Source organism: Gobio gobio (genome assembly GCF_949357685.1).
Source record: "Gobio gobio genome assembly, chromosome: 1".
Lineage (NCBI taxonomy): Eukaryota > Metazoa > Chordata > Actinopteri > Cypriniformes > Gobionidae > Gobio > Gobio gobio.
The window spans coordinates 46,966,984-46,981,657 of NC_137097.1; the positions used below are offsets into that span (position 1 = coordinate 46,966,984).

Consider the following 14,674-nt stretch of genomic DNA (forward strand, 5'->3'; position numbering starts at 1 on the left):
ACGTGCTGCTGGTAGAAAAACCGAACCCTCCACTGTACGATTCTCCCTCGGCATAACACACTTACTTGCTTACACACACTTAACGCATGCTTACTTGCTTTTTATAACACAAACACACACTAGACCTCTTCTTTAATGTTATACAGAGCTATTTGCACCTTTACATTTACATTGAAGACACGATTTAGGTACAGTGATTCTCAACCTTTTTGACTTAAAGGCCCCCCAATGTCCATCACAATATTCAAAGGGCCCTCACATAAGCTATACTATTTAATCTGATGTTCATTTTGTTTATGATAAAGCTGCTAATATTTGCTAATATTAACACTTGATAAAACAAATATTTTTGTGACTCCAGAAATTTCAAGAACTGCATATTCTTTAATAAAATATATTCTATAATAAAACTATTATTATTCTTATATAAAACATTAAATAAAAACAGCTTGCTGAGGCCCTATTGTGGGGTCCGGCCCCCTGGTTGAGAAACACCGTTTTAGTATGTTTATTAAGTGGGTTTCCTCATAGGTACAGTAGGCTGGTGTGGACATATTCTGATACTACATAGTGATATTACATAATCAAATGCACTATAATATTATACTGCATATATTCATTACAAAATTCACAACAGGTGTGTTTGTAATGGCTATCTGTATATTTTCTAATAGCCAGGCAAATATAAGAGAATTTCCCCCTAACTACTTTTCCAGCGCTGGCTTCTCTCTGTCCATTTTCTTTCTTTCTTTCTTTCCCGAGATCTGGCCTAAACTAAAATGAAGTGGGAAGCAGAGGTTACACAAACAAAATGCACAGAATATAAACCTCAAAGCATAAGCTTTCCATCCATCCATAACATGAGCTTATTGGACGATTTTGTCAGTACTTGACAAGTGTTTATGAAGTCAATTTACCCGTTATAAAAACAGGACTTAACATTCCTGTAAAACGATAAAAACAAGTTTCAGATGGAGAGTGCTGAGACAAAAAAAAACTTGAAGAGGCAGTGAGTGAGTGACATGGGAATACGTTCCCAAGCAAGGTAACTCAAATGCTCTGAAACGAGTTGAATAGGATGGACATTTGTACACGTTTGGTTAGAGAGAGAGAATTAGATTGTCATTTTAAAATTAATCAGTGTTGTGAAAATGTAACACAATGAAGAGATCATCGTTTTAAAGCAACATGCATTATTCATAAGTAATTACTGACAAAGAAGCAGTCAGAAATTTAATTAGAAAGCGCGCACACCTGCCGAGCTCCTCTCGCTCTCTGTAGCTTTACACGGACCCCAGACATGAAATAACAGCTTTGCAGAGACTTATAGCAAGCAAAACATTGTAAGACCCACAAATTATGTGAAACCATATCGAGTCCGTATTAAACAGGGGAATGGAGCTGCCCATCCGCATGTTTAGATGCTATCGGTTAATTGGTTTTTTGGCTAAATGCTTTCGCGCTCACATTCAGTAGCCCATAATGAAATGTATCAAATACCTGGTTTACATATGACTTTTGACATCTGCGACAACACATCCAAAAATAGAAATAGTGGGATCTTACAATTAACACTTCATTTAAGCAGAAAGTTAGCAAGTAAAGATGTTGTGCTGAAGTTTTCCAGATTCCAGGCAAAGCACGACATCTAGTGGTAAACAAATACAACACTACAGAGAGTTGTGGCGGTCAAGTGACTCAATTAAAGCAATCGCAAAGTAATGGCAGCACTTTTAAGACTGAAAAAAAAAAATGCTATGCTATGAATAGGTAACCTTTATGTTCGTTAAACAGATCCATAAAAGCTTGGTAAAGGAAGACACTGGGACATTTACAGTATAAGAGGACTGTTTATCAAGGCTTGGGGATTAACAATAATCTGAAATAAAAAATAAAATAGCTTATCCATTGCTGTATTTTCTACACACACTATCTATATCTGAACATATGGGCTGAAAAGTTACAAAAACAAGAAGCTCAAGACCTGAAAACTTGACTTTATTCATAATTCGAGATAAAAGCAAATCAAACTGATGCTCAATCAGGCATACACATGTAAATATAAACAAACAGTTTAAGATTTAGAGAGGCGCCCTCATATCAAAAATGTATTTTACGGTCTAAAGACAAATTAAAATGACTGACGTCCACACACACACATACACACACCTGTGACTAAAGGTATAGTTATAATTCATTGTGTAATAAAGATATACAAGTAATTCAATAATTTAACCCACATAAATTAAAATGCCTCTCTCACTTACACACACACACACACACACACACACACACACACACACACACGCACACGCACACACGCACACACGCACACACGCACACACGCACACACGCACACACGCACACACGCACACACGCACACACGCACACACGCACACACGCACTCAGATTTTTTGCATGCTAGTTAATTCAAAGAGCTTCATCCTCTCCAGAACAGTGAGTCCATCCTTAAGAAAATAGGAGAGAATGTTTCAATTTTAGGGAACATCAGTATTTTGAGCCTACCATGTAACTACACAGATAATCCCACCTGGGATCTGACAGGCTGTGCGAGTGTTGAACGGTCCTTCAGGAAGTCTGGTGTGCTTCTGGATTTAATCAGATCTGCAATAAGCATTTACAAATTGTGAATAAGTGCATGTTTATGCTCTTATCTGTTTGCCTTCACAGTAACATGTTCAAGTCTGCTATTGTAGATTTACTTACCATATTGTAAACATTGCTGTCGAGCTGGCGCCATCCTCAGTTCAGTGAAGTCATTTTGAGTTTTGACTTCTAAATGGCTCAACTCAGAGTCTAGCTCTTTAAAATGCTTTAAAAAAATAAAAATAAAACAGTAAAACAGAAACACAGTAAAGAAAAACAAAGAAAACACTATTTAAAATTTGGAAACTGTTATGGGTAAAAACTGCAAATAAAATATAGCTTTCATAAATGTGTCATACTAATTTTTTTTGTGTTGCTCAACTACAAAAGTACTCAATATTCTCATCCCTAGTCCTAGTAATATCTAGTATAGTATAATAACTCAAAACTATTAATTTGTTTTAATTAAAAAGGTGTTACCATATTTCCTGCCTGGAGTTCCAATTTAAGTGAATTGATCTCCTGTTTCAGACACTTAATCTCCGATTCCTTCACTCTGAGATTTACCTACAGCATCAAAGAACAAGACAGAGCACATCAGTTTTTACACATATAGACTCTATAGCACCTTTGATGGAATATTCTCTAACATAAATCTCTCCTGAGTAGTAATATAACCCATGAAGGTTTATTTTATGAAAGCCGATTAAAATGTAGTGAACTCAAGAGTGCAGATCATTTTAATCTGTGTTCAGACAACCAAGCCCTGCTAATTTTAGCAGTACAAGTCACTGCACATCTGTGAAATTTGGGCACTTCGCCACGAGAACGGTGTCAAGTTGTACCTCCAACTGATACACGTCTTTCTCCTGAGAAGACTGGGGGTGCTTCACCTCCCCATTCATGCGTGAATGCATCAGGGATAATTCAGCAGCCAAACACCCGTTTAATTCCTTAGAAACAAACATATGTGAGGCAAGCAATGACTGTATAAATATGCATATTTTTTGTGTGCATGAGCATTTACTTGGTTGTGAGTGCGAAGCTCCTGGTTCTCTCTCTGGGTTGAACTCATGGCCTCCCTTTCGGTTTCTATAGTCCGGGTCAAATTAGTATTTTCCATACATTTCTGAGAATACTGCTCTGACAAAACCTCCAGCTCCCTGTGCAACGTTTCAAGCTCCTCACTGCAGAAAATGCACCAAGACACATACACTTCTCAGTGGACAGAAAAAAAAAAATGCAGTTAACCCAATAATGAGTGGATGAGGCATATGGTTATTATATTATTTATGCAACCCTAAATTGATGTTTGATGGTGTGGCTGACTGTTCTCAGATTAATAATAGACATCTCACACGCACTTATATTGTGCACGAAGCTGGCGGATGTCCACGTTGGATCCATTTTGCAGGGCTTTCTGAGTCTTGTCCATTTCCTCTTTATGAGCTTTCCTCATGGCCTCAATTGCTGAACAACAACAAATATTATTAAAAAAAAATTCAAGACAGAAGCAGAGATGCTAGATCATGCTTTGTATTTCTAAGCATGCAGAGCACAAATTTACATTTTATTCATTTAGCAGATGCTTTTCTCCATAGTTAAATACAAGAGAATAGTACAAATTTAGAACAAACCCCATACATTTAGCTCTGTAGTTTTCTTATGCATGTTTCTGATCTTTTTTTGTATGGTGCATGAGTGTTAAAATCGACAGTTCACCCAAAAATGTAAATTGTCATTAACTCAAACAATGTTGGACATTGGGGGGCCTTTAAGTCAAAAAGTTTGAAAATCACTGTACCTAAATCGTGTCTTCAATATAAATGTAAAAAAGGCATATAGAAGTTGTCCAAGTTGCTCTTTTTCTCACAATAAAAGTCAATGGTGACCACAGCTATCCCCGTTTCCCATACAATTTCCCAGTATTGAAAAAGAGCATTATGAAGGTTTACAATGAAAATTAGGAATAGTAAAAAACAGACATTCCATTTTTTTAGGTTAACTATGCCTTTAATTCTGTTCAGTTTAGTTCATGGTGCTATGTACTGTATTGTAGTCTTTGCTGCAAGTCAAAATTACTTGGTCTGGTCTTGTTGTCTTACACCAGGGGAGTCCAAACCTGCTACGGGAGGGCCACTGTCCTGCAGAGTTTGGCTCCAACTTGCCTCAACACACCTGCCTTAAAGTTTCTAGTATGCACTGTAAGACCTGTATTAGCTGTTTCAAGTGTGTTTAAATGGGGTTGGAGCTAAACTCTGCAGGACAGTGGCCCTCCAAAAGCAGGACTGGTCACCCCTGTGTTACGCTATGTGAGCTGAATGAATAGGAGCTAATGCGGAGAGGAGCACCTGCAATGGTAGCATTAGTCTCTTCCTGCAGCAATCTTTCCTTTTCCTCTGTCAGTCTTTCCACCTCTCTCTGATGCTGCTTCTGCATATCCTCAATAACTCGCTGGTGGCTGTCCTCCATAATGCTGAAACCATGCTCATATGTGGCCTAAGACACAAAAATATGGAGTACTTTAATTTTAGGTATAATTACATGTTAATCTCAAGCTTTAACAAGAAGGATGTGGGCACCTTGACGGTTTCCAGGTCAAGCTGGAAGGTCTTGACATCCTGGTTACTGAGGTCCGCCCTCAAACAAGTGACCTCAGTCTCAAGCTCTCTGATTCGGTCTTGCAGAGTAGTCACAGAAACCTGCTCAGTCTTGTCACTCTCGTCTAGTTCTGAAGGGATTGCAGCTTTTGGCTTTGACATGTTCTGAATGTAGTACTCATGGAGACGGCCCATCTCCTCCTCATGGATTTTCTGGAACTCCTGCAGCTTCTCCTCAAACTCTACCTGCAATCTATCAGCTTCTTCCGTCCTCAATTGAGCATTGGTCTCAGCTGAAACACGTTCCTGCTTTGCCTTTTCGACAACAATGCGCTCCTCATACAGCTTCTCTTCATAACGCTCCGTCTGTTCCTGGAAAAGAGTCTCCATACTACGACACACGGCACGACACTCACACTCAGCCTGCTCTCTCTGCTTGCGTAGGGCACTCATCTCTTGCTGCAGGGCCGAACGCAGACGACAAGCCATGTATGCCAAAGTGGCCTGACACATTGCAGCCCTCAGAATGGCTGCAGGTGGTTCACCAGGAAGGTCAGCCTCTCTTTCATCACACTGTAGCTGTGTTGAAAGGTTGTGCAGTGACTTGGCCTGAGCTCGAAGCTCTACCACCAGACTCTTTCTGCAAGCAAGCTGTACCTCAGACTCCTCAAGGAGTAAATTGGTCGCCAGTTCATCCTCCATCTGTTCACTGTAAGGTGCAAGTTCTGGTGGGCTAATGTCAGCAAGTTTGGACCCCTGCTTGGAACAGTTTTCCATTTTGGTTCCAGATGAGGAACTGTCAGATACTGGCCAAGGCAACACATAAAAGGGCTTCAATCCCTGTTGCTCCTTTGAGAGATGAGTGCACAGACTATGTTGGAGGTATGCCATCTCTGCTCTTACACACAGTCTATGGATCACACTTTCACTCAGCGTATTGTCTATCAGATCTTGCTCAAGAGGGTCCAAGAAGATCTGAGAGTAACTAGGTTCCACAGCCCCATTATGACTGCCTCCTTTAGCCATTCTAAGCACTTGGACATGCACCTCTGACAATTTATTAATCAACTTTGTACTGGGATGCTCAAGTGCAGAGGCAATCCTTTGGACAACCAGTGCCTCCAGCGACAACACTCTGCTGGCCATGTCCAGAGCTGGACTTCTCCCTGGACTTCCATCATCATAAAGGGAGACATTAGCTTTGTCCGAAGTTCTGCCTAAAGTGGTTCCCTGCAGGCTATGCAAAGCTCCAGTAAAACTCGGCAGAGCATCAACAGAGAGTCGGCTTTCTGGATTCTGGAGGGATCTGTGGAAGCACCAAGAATCATTAAGTGTGTGTGATACAGTGTTGAGTTGTTGTTGTTGTTGTTGTTGAAGATGCATGGTAAGCTCCCGGAGTCGCTCTTCAGTGTCACACAACTTGCGCTCTAGTGCCTGGATGACAGAGATCACTCTGTGTGACTCATCTCCCTGAGGAGTAGGTTGCGTGTCCAAATCTTTTTTCCTTTTCTGTCTGTGCTGTTGCGGCTCAATCAGCGTCTCACAGAGAACATTAGTTTCAGAAGGATGGGTTTGGGCTTCCTTGAGCCTTAGTTCTGTCTCCTCTAGACTACTGCCCAAGACTGCCATCTTAACAAGCACTTCCTGGAGTTCACGTTCCTTCCTGTGCAGCTCTTGCTGTTGCTGCACCAGCTTGGTTTGGAAGCGCTCCTCACTTACCCTCTCACAGTCCAGCAGAGCACCTCGTAAACTCTGGATCTCCTCACAAGCTCTTTCATAATCATGTTCCATGTCATAATAAAGAGTCTCTTCAGTTTGGAGGCGTGCCTGCAAACGACCGACCTCACTGTCGGACTCCTCCAGCTGGTTTTGTAGCTCCTGGCACTTTCTTAGAATGTCATCAGTAACTTCCCCTGTTGGCCACTTCTGTAGGTCAGCCTCTTTCTCCCTCAAGCGCTCCTCTAGTTCTTTCGATCGCTGTTCCGATTGGTCGAGGCTGTCACTGAAGCTCCTCCTTTCTCGTTCTTGGCTCTCTTGCAGGAGGCGCAGGTGCCTCTGCAGCCGGACCTCCTTTAAGGCTTGAGCTTCTTCGGTTGCTTTAAGACGCCCTGTTACCTCCTCCAACCGTTCATGCAGACTCTCTAGCACCTCCTCACGCTCCTTCAGAAAAGTTTCTGCCTTCTGAATCCTTAATTCTGCCCTCTGAAGACATTCCTGGCTATCGTTAAGCTCAGCTTGTAGTCGGGCCTCACTATGGTGTAACTCCCTTTCTTTAGTCTGATTCCTCTCATGCTCAGCCCTCAACTCTCTGCGCAGGCTCTGAAGCTCCACATCCCACTGCCATTCTGTCTGTGTTGAGGATGGAGAAAAGGTGACTGGTAATGGAGAAGTGGAGCGATCAACCTGTAATGAATTGCAAGACTTTGTTTCAACTATGACAAATGATATGTAATGATACAACCAGGGTTTGAGATGAACTTCAACTAGCAAAAACAAAATCAACTGCTAATAGTCAAAACAAACATATGAAATAAACCAGATTATCAAAGTCACATCTTCGATTTAAATACATTTATTATTAAATCTGATTCTTAATAACTGTATTGCTTTCAGCTTTACAACAGCCAATCACTGTTTGAAGATTGGCCTACCATTAAAATAAAATAAAGATAACCAAATTCTCTGTGACTTCTCTTAATTGTATGTACATACATGTGTCCTAAATTGTTGCATTTTAATTGAAAACTATGTTAGTGACACTGTGGTGTGGCATGATTTTGAACAGCCGGAGTCGTAGTTGGGTATCGCCGGTGTGCGTATGAGGGGAGGGTATCTGACAGCAATGCCATGCAAAGTGATAGAACATAATTTATTAATCATAACCCAACAAATTGGCTAGTGTTGATATGCGTTACCTGCCACAGTGGATTTTTACCCGCATTTGCCGGGTTGGTTGGTGTTAATTTCAAACCCTGGACACAACCATATTTGTTTGTTACATTACCTTCTTTTCTTCTTTGGGTTTAGCTTCCAGTAGTTCACCAACACTGTCACAGTGGACACGTACTGTCCCTGCATCAACCTCTAAACTGTCTGGGCTGATTGATTCTGGGGAGGTGCGACCTGACACTGTCATAAGTGATAAGTGCGATGGTATATCGGCGGACATGATGTTCAAGCTTCGCCTCTGAGAGAGTCTTGTCTTCTGAGGATATTCGTTCCCTGATGCCTCAGATACAGAACGTATGATCGGCTCTTCAGGGGATGATCTCGGTGCTGGAGGCACAGAGTGCTCACTGTTATGGTTCCATTGCCTTCCTGACAGATCATTTGACAACTCCTCCTTGTGCTGTTTACAACTTAATTCAGCCCAATCAAAGGTTCTGTAACGTCCATCTCTACGGCGCTCACGGATGCGACTCCTTTGCTCCCCCTCTTGGGGAACTGTATTGTATTGAGAGGAGCCTGTACGAGGATTTGCACCAATCAATGGCACCTTTTGAGGAATAGAACTGAGGAAAGAAAAGGTGTAGCAAACTATGATTTAGTTATTTAAATTAAAATATATTTTAATGTGTTTGTGTAGGTGTTCATTTAAATGAAAAAAAAAAACACTTATGGTTACAGCGAAAACATTCAAACCTGGATTTTATAGTAGGGTTTTTCCTTGTATAGCATTGGAGAAAAAGAAAAACGGCAGATTGAAAAAGTCAATCCCCCAACATGGGATTGTTTTGTGAGCAAAATAGAGCGATAAATGTTTTAGCGTTTGATATCCATATACAAAATGTTTGTAACAACTGGATTAATGGCAGCTAGCTTTAAAGTTGTTACCATGTGACATCAGGGGCAGTGCTGGGATGAATATTTTTCATTACTGCCTGGACCCAGTTCCGTCGTATCCCATAAGTCATTGCACAGAGAGTGAAGACCCCATCGTTTGTCTGTATGAAAAGAGGGATAAAAAAATAAATAAATAAATAAAAAAAAATCAATGAAATAGACACAAACATATAAGCTTAAAGTTTAGCTAATATACACTCACATGAATCTGAAAGCCATAGTTTCTTTGTACAGGGTAATCTGTAACATCGTAACAAGTAGACAAATTGATCTCACCATCCACATCAGCTGCCTAAGTGACAAAACAGAGAAAGACCAGTTAATTTCTCTTAACAGCAACTGGAAAATCAATTATTATGATGATTCTTTATTAATCAATTTACCTCTTCTGCTACAGAGTCACGGTAGAATCTCAGAGTCTGGTCAGTAAGAACAAACCAATGTTTCCGCCACTAGAAAAAAAAGAGAACATCAGACCACTTTACATATTAAAAAAAACTAACAAATAGATTGACAACCTTCAAATATATGCATCCTGAGACACTCAAAACTTCAAAATCACCTTTCCATCTTCTCCCAATCTAGACATCCATCCCTTTTTGAAATTAAGGAGGTCAGGCTGAGAGGAACAGAGCATTAGCAATGACGTGTGATATGCATGGTTAATTATGATTAACTAGATAGATTAGTCACCATGTCGCACAAGTCATTTGTTTCAAATTACTTTACTGGCATAATAAAAACACACATCAGGGTCATTCTGATCTGTACTGATTGTACTTACTGTGGGTGTGGGATCAGGCTGTCTGCGTTCCAGTGATTTGGAGCGGCTGGAGCATGATGTAAAGGGTCGTGAGTGATCAGTAATGTCATCATTAGGGGTGGACTCCTACTTAGAGCCAAAAGAGCAGAGTAACCGAATGAGAAAATAATTCACATTAAAGTGTTTTACATAAAACTATTAAATGTCATTTTACCTTATTTCAATAATGATCCATATACACTACCGTTCAAAAGTTTGGGGGCAGTTATTTTCTTTTGTATACATTATTATACAGTAAACAACTAAAGTCACAGTAAAAGACATTTATGATGTTACAAAATATTTATATTATACATTTTTAATTATGATGAATATAATCACTGTTTTCCACAAAAAAATTAAGCAGCACAACCGTTTTCAATATTGATAACAATAAGAAATGTTTCTTGAGCATATTAAAAAACTGCTACTAAGTGCAATGGATGCAACAAGAGACTTATTTAAAAAACATTTACTAATTCTTACAAACCTCCAACTTTTGATCTTTAGTGTACTTGGTTAAATTAATCCAGAATGAGTTTTCACCTGAGATGTACTGACAGTTGTCTTATTGTCATTTTGTGCAGTAGACGAGGAGGTGAAGGTTGAGGGGGCAAGCACGTTATCCAGAAATGAACTCTCCTGTTGATCAACATCCTGAGATCTCCTAGAAACAAACATGTACAAATATTAAGGATATTCTAAAACAGTTGATATCAATTTCATATTCAACTTTGAGCTTTACAAAACATTTCTGAGCCTGATATAGAAAGATAGACATTGAGAAGACAAAACAGAGATGGATTGTAATATGCAGTATAGACATATAATGGTGTCATTAAAGTCAAGATATACATAGAAAATATATACAACACCTAAAACTGAAATGAAAACGAAAATGAAAAATATGAACAAATTGCAGACATTTGTTAAGGAAAACAAAACACAATTTAACATTTAAGCACATTAAGAATTGTGGCTTGCAGAATATATTTGTAGTAAAACGGCAATTGGGACAGAAAGCAGGCCTGGTTTGATTTGACTGATGGAGATGGGATGAGGTCTTCTGAAAGATGAACAGAAAAATGCTTTTGAATAGCAATAAAATGATGAACACTAGAGGGAGACACACACATTATACATGAAAACCAACTCAGTACAGTTGAATGTTGTAATGAGGGTATCAAGAGCGAAATGTACACGTCTTACCTCCTCCGATTTCCAAACAGCCGGTTTACTTTTCTTCTTGGGCTGGGTGCGTGATGTGCTTCATGTCTGAGTGAGTGTGTCATGGATGTGTGTGATTGTCTCTCCCCATTGGACTCCAAACTTTTCTCCCAAGAGCAACCTACCACATTTTCAGGATCACCCCCGCATGTCCCCTGTGAACTGTGATTGGTTGGTGGAGGAAAGGGGCAGGAGCTAAGGGACTTTAAGGTAGGAAACATACAAGAATGTGAGGCAGGTGAACGAACAGAATCACAGTTACACCTGGAGTCAGTGTGTGCTTGTTCATCTGCAACACGAGGACTTGTCTTCTCCAGAGAGGAATAGCCGCTTTCAGTGCCCAATCGACTCTTAATACCTGAGAGAACAATGAAAGCGAAGCAAACTCAGTCCAGATCTGCATTTCCTATTCTTACTTATCCAATGGACAGGAGTTTACAAGAAATAAAAACTTGAGCAGTAACATATTTGTGTCAAGCACATGCAATGTAAAAAAGAAAACGGTTTCATAGTACACCGAAAAATGAAAAATGTTAACCCTCACGTCTTTCCAAAACAGTATGATTTTCTTTCTTCCATGGAACGCAAAAGAAAAGTTTAAATGATTAATAAATACTGGAGCTTTCAAGTTTAAAAAGGAAAGAAAAGTACCATAAAATTATCATAAAAGTGCTCCAAACCAAAGTGGTACATTGATCAACTGATTCATTGAAAAGATCTGATCCATTTATACAGGATTAGAATGAGTAAATGACAATTTACATTTTCGTGAAAACTATTCTAATTCTTTAATAGAAAAATGAACAATAGTTTTAGCTACTACCTACCTTTATTTATTAAGCCAACAAATCAGTAACCACTAAAACAAACAAGTACATCCAGTTAATGTCATGAGCCAACACACAAAAGCCACTCTGAGGTCGTACCGTCTGTGCTGGAGCCGCTCGGGAGCTGATCGAGTGACGAAGAGAGGCAGGAGCCAAGAGTGGTATTGAGTGTTGAAGCATTACCACTGCTGGAAGGAACCCCGACTTCACCGTTGAGTGACTCCTCCTCCAGCTCTTTCTCTGAGGAAAGCAACAAGCCCTGCTCCACCGTGCTCACCACGCTACTTGTATTGTCTTTTTTGGTGGCCCCTTTGGTACTGCCATTTCTGCTGCTGCCTTTATTGGCACTGCTAGTACTAGTGTCAGCACTGTCGCTGATGGACACTTTACCACCACTATTATTACTAGAAGTGATGCTGCCTCGTCTATTAATGCTGCTGGTGAAACCACTTCCAGAAGTGCTCGGTTTTTTAGCACCACCACTGCTGCTAGAGGTTTGGTTTTCTGCTGTCTGCTGAGAAAGAAAGAGAGAGACAAAGAATATAGGCGAGTAAATCAGAGACTGACAGGTTGCACACGAGCGCTCTGCCAGCAAAATCCAATTGGCATGGACGGTGAAGGAAAAGCCTCTCTCTTTCTATATACAACCTGCTTGACAAACAAGCACACATGTCTTTTGCCCTCGCCTCCCACTTTGCAAACTCTTTACCCTCCCCAGGGGATGCTTAATAATCCTGTCCTGATCACTTAAGTTAATTCTATTAAACTTCCATCTGACTAATGCTTCAAATTACACAAAAAAACAAAGTGCGCACACAAAATACAGGAAGGCAGCATTTCATTTACATGCTGTTAATTGCTACACCACAGTGGAATGGTACTTCCACACACTAGATCAATTTGGTCTGCTGTCAGCAGAAAGATTTTGCAGAAGAAAGATAGAGAGGGATTAGTAAATCAATTGGACAGAAAGACAGGCACAGCATTTAGAAATGTAATTAAAGAAAAGAACAGAGGTGGAGGAGGGCATTTAAAGGAGCAGTGCTCCAAAACAGCATTATTCTATCAACATTACTGTCTGCGACCATCTAAAAACAAACTTTCAATTGCACTTTTTTGAAGTGTACTAATCTGGTGTAACAAATAATTGTACACGCTTGTAATGTATATGAAATGACAGAATGGACTTCACTGTGCTTAAGGAGGAAAAACATATATACTGAGGTAACAGGTAACTTAACCAGTAAAGCTTTTAAAATAAGAATTAACATATCTAGTTTGCTGACATAGTGCTCTAGCATATATAGATCAACAGGAAAACTTTTACTCAAGACTCATTTTAACGCACAGAGCTTGGCAGATCTGCCTTTTCCAATCATGCTCTGTATGAAAATATTTTAAAGTCCATTTTTATAAAACAATGTTAATTACTTAAAATGACTTTAAGTGCGATTTCAGATATTATTATCACCATTTTTGGATATCTAATCTACCTCTTGTGTTAGAAGAGGTTGGCTGGTATTGCCTTAATGAATATTTATAAAAACGCTAAACAATAGTCCTAAATTTTGCTACATGTTTAGTGCAGCTACACCTTTCAGATCTCAAATGAAATGCTGACAAGGTATAGTAGAAAAAAAATCATAACCAAACTGGAACTTTTTGACAAATCTGTTGCATCTGAAAACCACAGTAAAATAAATTTCACTGCAATTTTTTTTTTAAATAAAAATACACGCAGGAATACTACATTTAATGTTTCTGTTCATATTCATATTTTACCAAAGCAAATAACCAGATGGTGTGTTAAAAAGATATTAGACAGGATACAGGCCCGTCATAGAACATGCATTCATTAAATATGATCAAGACTCACTTGCGATGAGTGGGCTGTCTCCTTCCCCTTCTTCCTCTGATTTGATTTAGCAGCTTTGGGGTAAACAATCAGATTTTCCTGCCACCTAAATAAAACAAATAGTCAAATTCATATACAGGACAGACCCCAAAAAAGGACCCAGAATGGAAATCACAAATATATGCAAGCTCAAACAATCCTTCAGATTTCTCTTACTTCTGCTTTTTGGACATCACTCTTCTAGACTAAAAACCTCCGGTTGCAAAGAAGCAGAGAATTACGAGCAATAAAAGAACAAGCCTGGACAATCCCAAAAGAAACAGTTCTAAATCTGGTGTTCTCAACACAGAAAGACACACACAGACTAATCCAAGACTCCTTGACACCTTCTATTACACTCTTAAGGGATTAGATCAGCCTGGCTGAGATTTACTGACTTATAACACTTAAGTAGAAACAGAGGGATGAGACAGAAAGAGAGAGATGATTTCAATTAAACTAGTGAACAGCTGAGACATTTAACAGCTTGACTTAGCCTCGTTTGTGCCATTATATACATCACAACATGCAGTATGATTGCATTCCATAAATATGGCTGTATATATCAAGTGGCATAAAAATTAACTAATGACAATGTATTTGTTACGTGTGGCTAAGTTCACACCACAGGTTAGTGAGTGCATTACCTACTGATGCTGAAGCTGTCTGTATTCTCTGATCGGATGTAGTAGTCTCTGTTAGTGAAGCACAATCTCAGACAGTTCTGGAAGTCAGTTTGAGATGAAGCATCAAGAATCTCACAACACTGGATCATATTCACACTTCCTTGGGGCAATGTACCTGGCTAGATAAAACATTGCACAGAGCAGGAAAGATTTTAAAGTCACCATGAAAACAAAATGTACAATTCTTG

General features: G+C 39.5%; 1 protein-coding gene across 1 annotated transcript; it reads right to left on the bottom strand.

Moving 5' to 3' along the window:
* Positions 1 to 1,978: 1,978 nt before the first annotated feature.
* Positions 1,979 to 14,127, bottom strand: LOC307127633 (uncharacterized protein). Its single transcript, XM_079819018.1, has 20 exons — positions 13,978 to 14,127; positions 13,783 to 13,867; positions 12,006 to 12,420; positions 11,344 to 11,437; positions 10,399 to 10,519; positions 9,835 to 9,939; positions 9,613 to 9,669; positions 9,434 to 9,502; positions 9,253 to 9,342; positions 9,042 to 9,151; positions 8,212 to 8,719; positions 5,190 to 7,610; positions 4,959 to 5,106; positions 3,972 to 4,077; positions 3,635 to 3,794; positions 3,453 to 3,560; positions 3,088 to 3,174; positions 2,728 to 2,833; positions 2,552 to 2,625; positions 1,979 to 2,468 (listed from the first exon to the last, which is right to left on the bottom strand). Exons 1-20 carry the CDS (start codon positions 13,992 to 13,994, stop codon positions 2,406 to 2,408), a joined length of 4,944 nt encoding a protein of 1,647 aa, XP_079675144.1. The 5' UTR covers positions 13,995 to 14,127; the 3' UTR covers positions 1,979 to 2,405.
* Between the last annotated feature and the right edge of the window lie 547 nt (positions 14,128 to 14,674).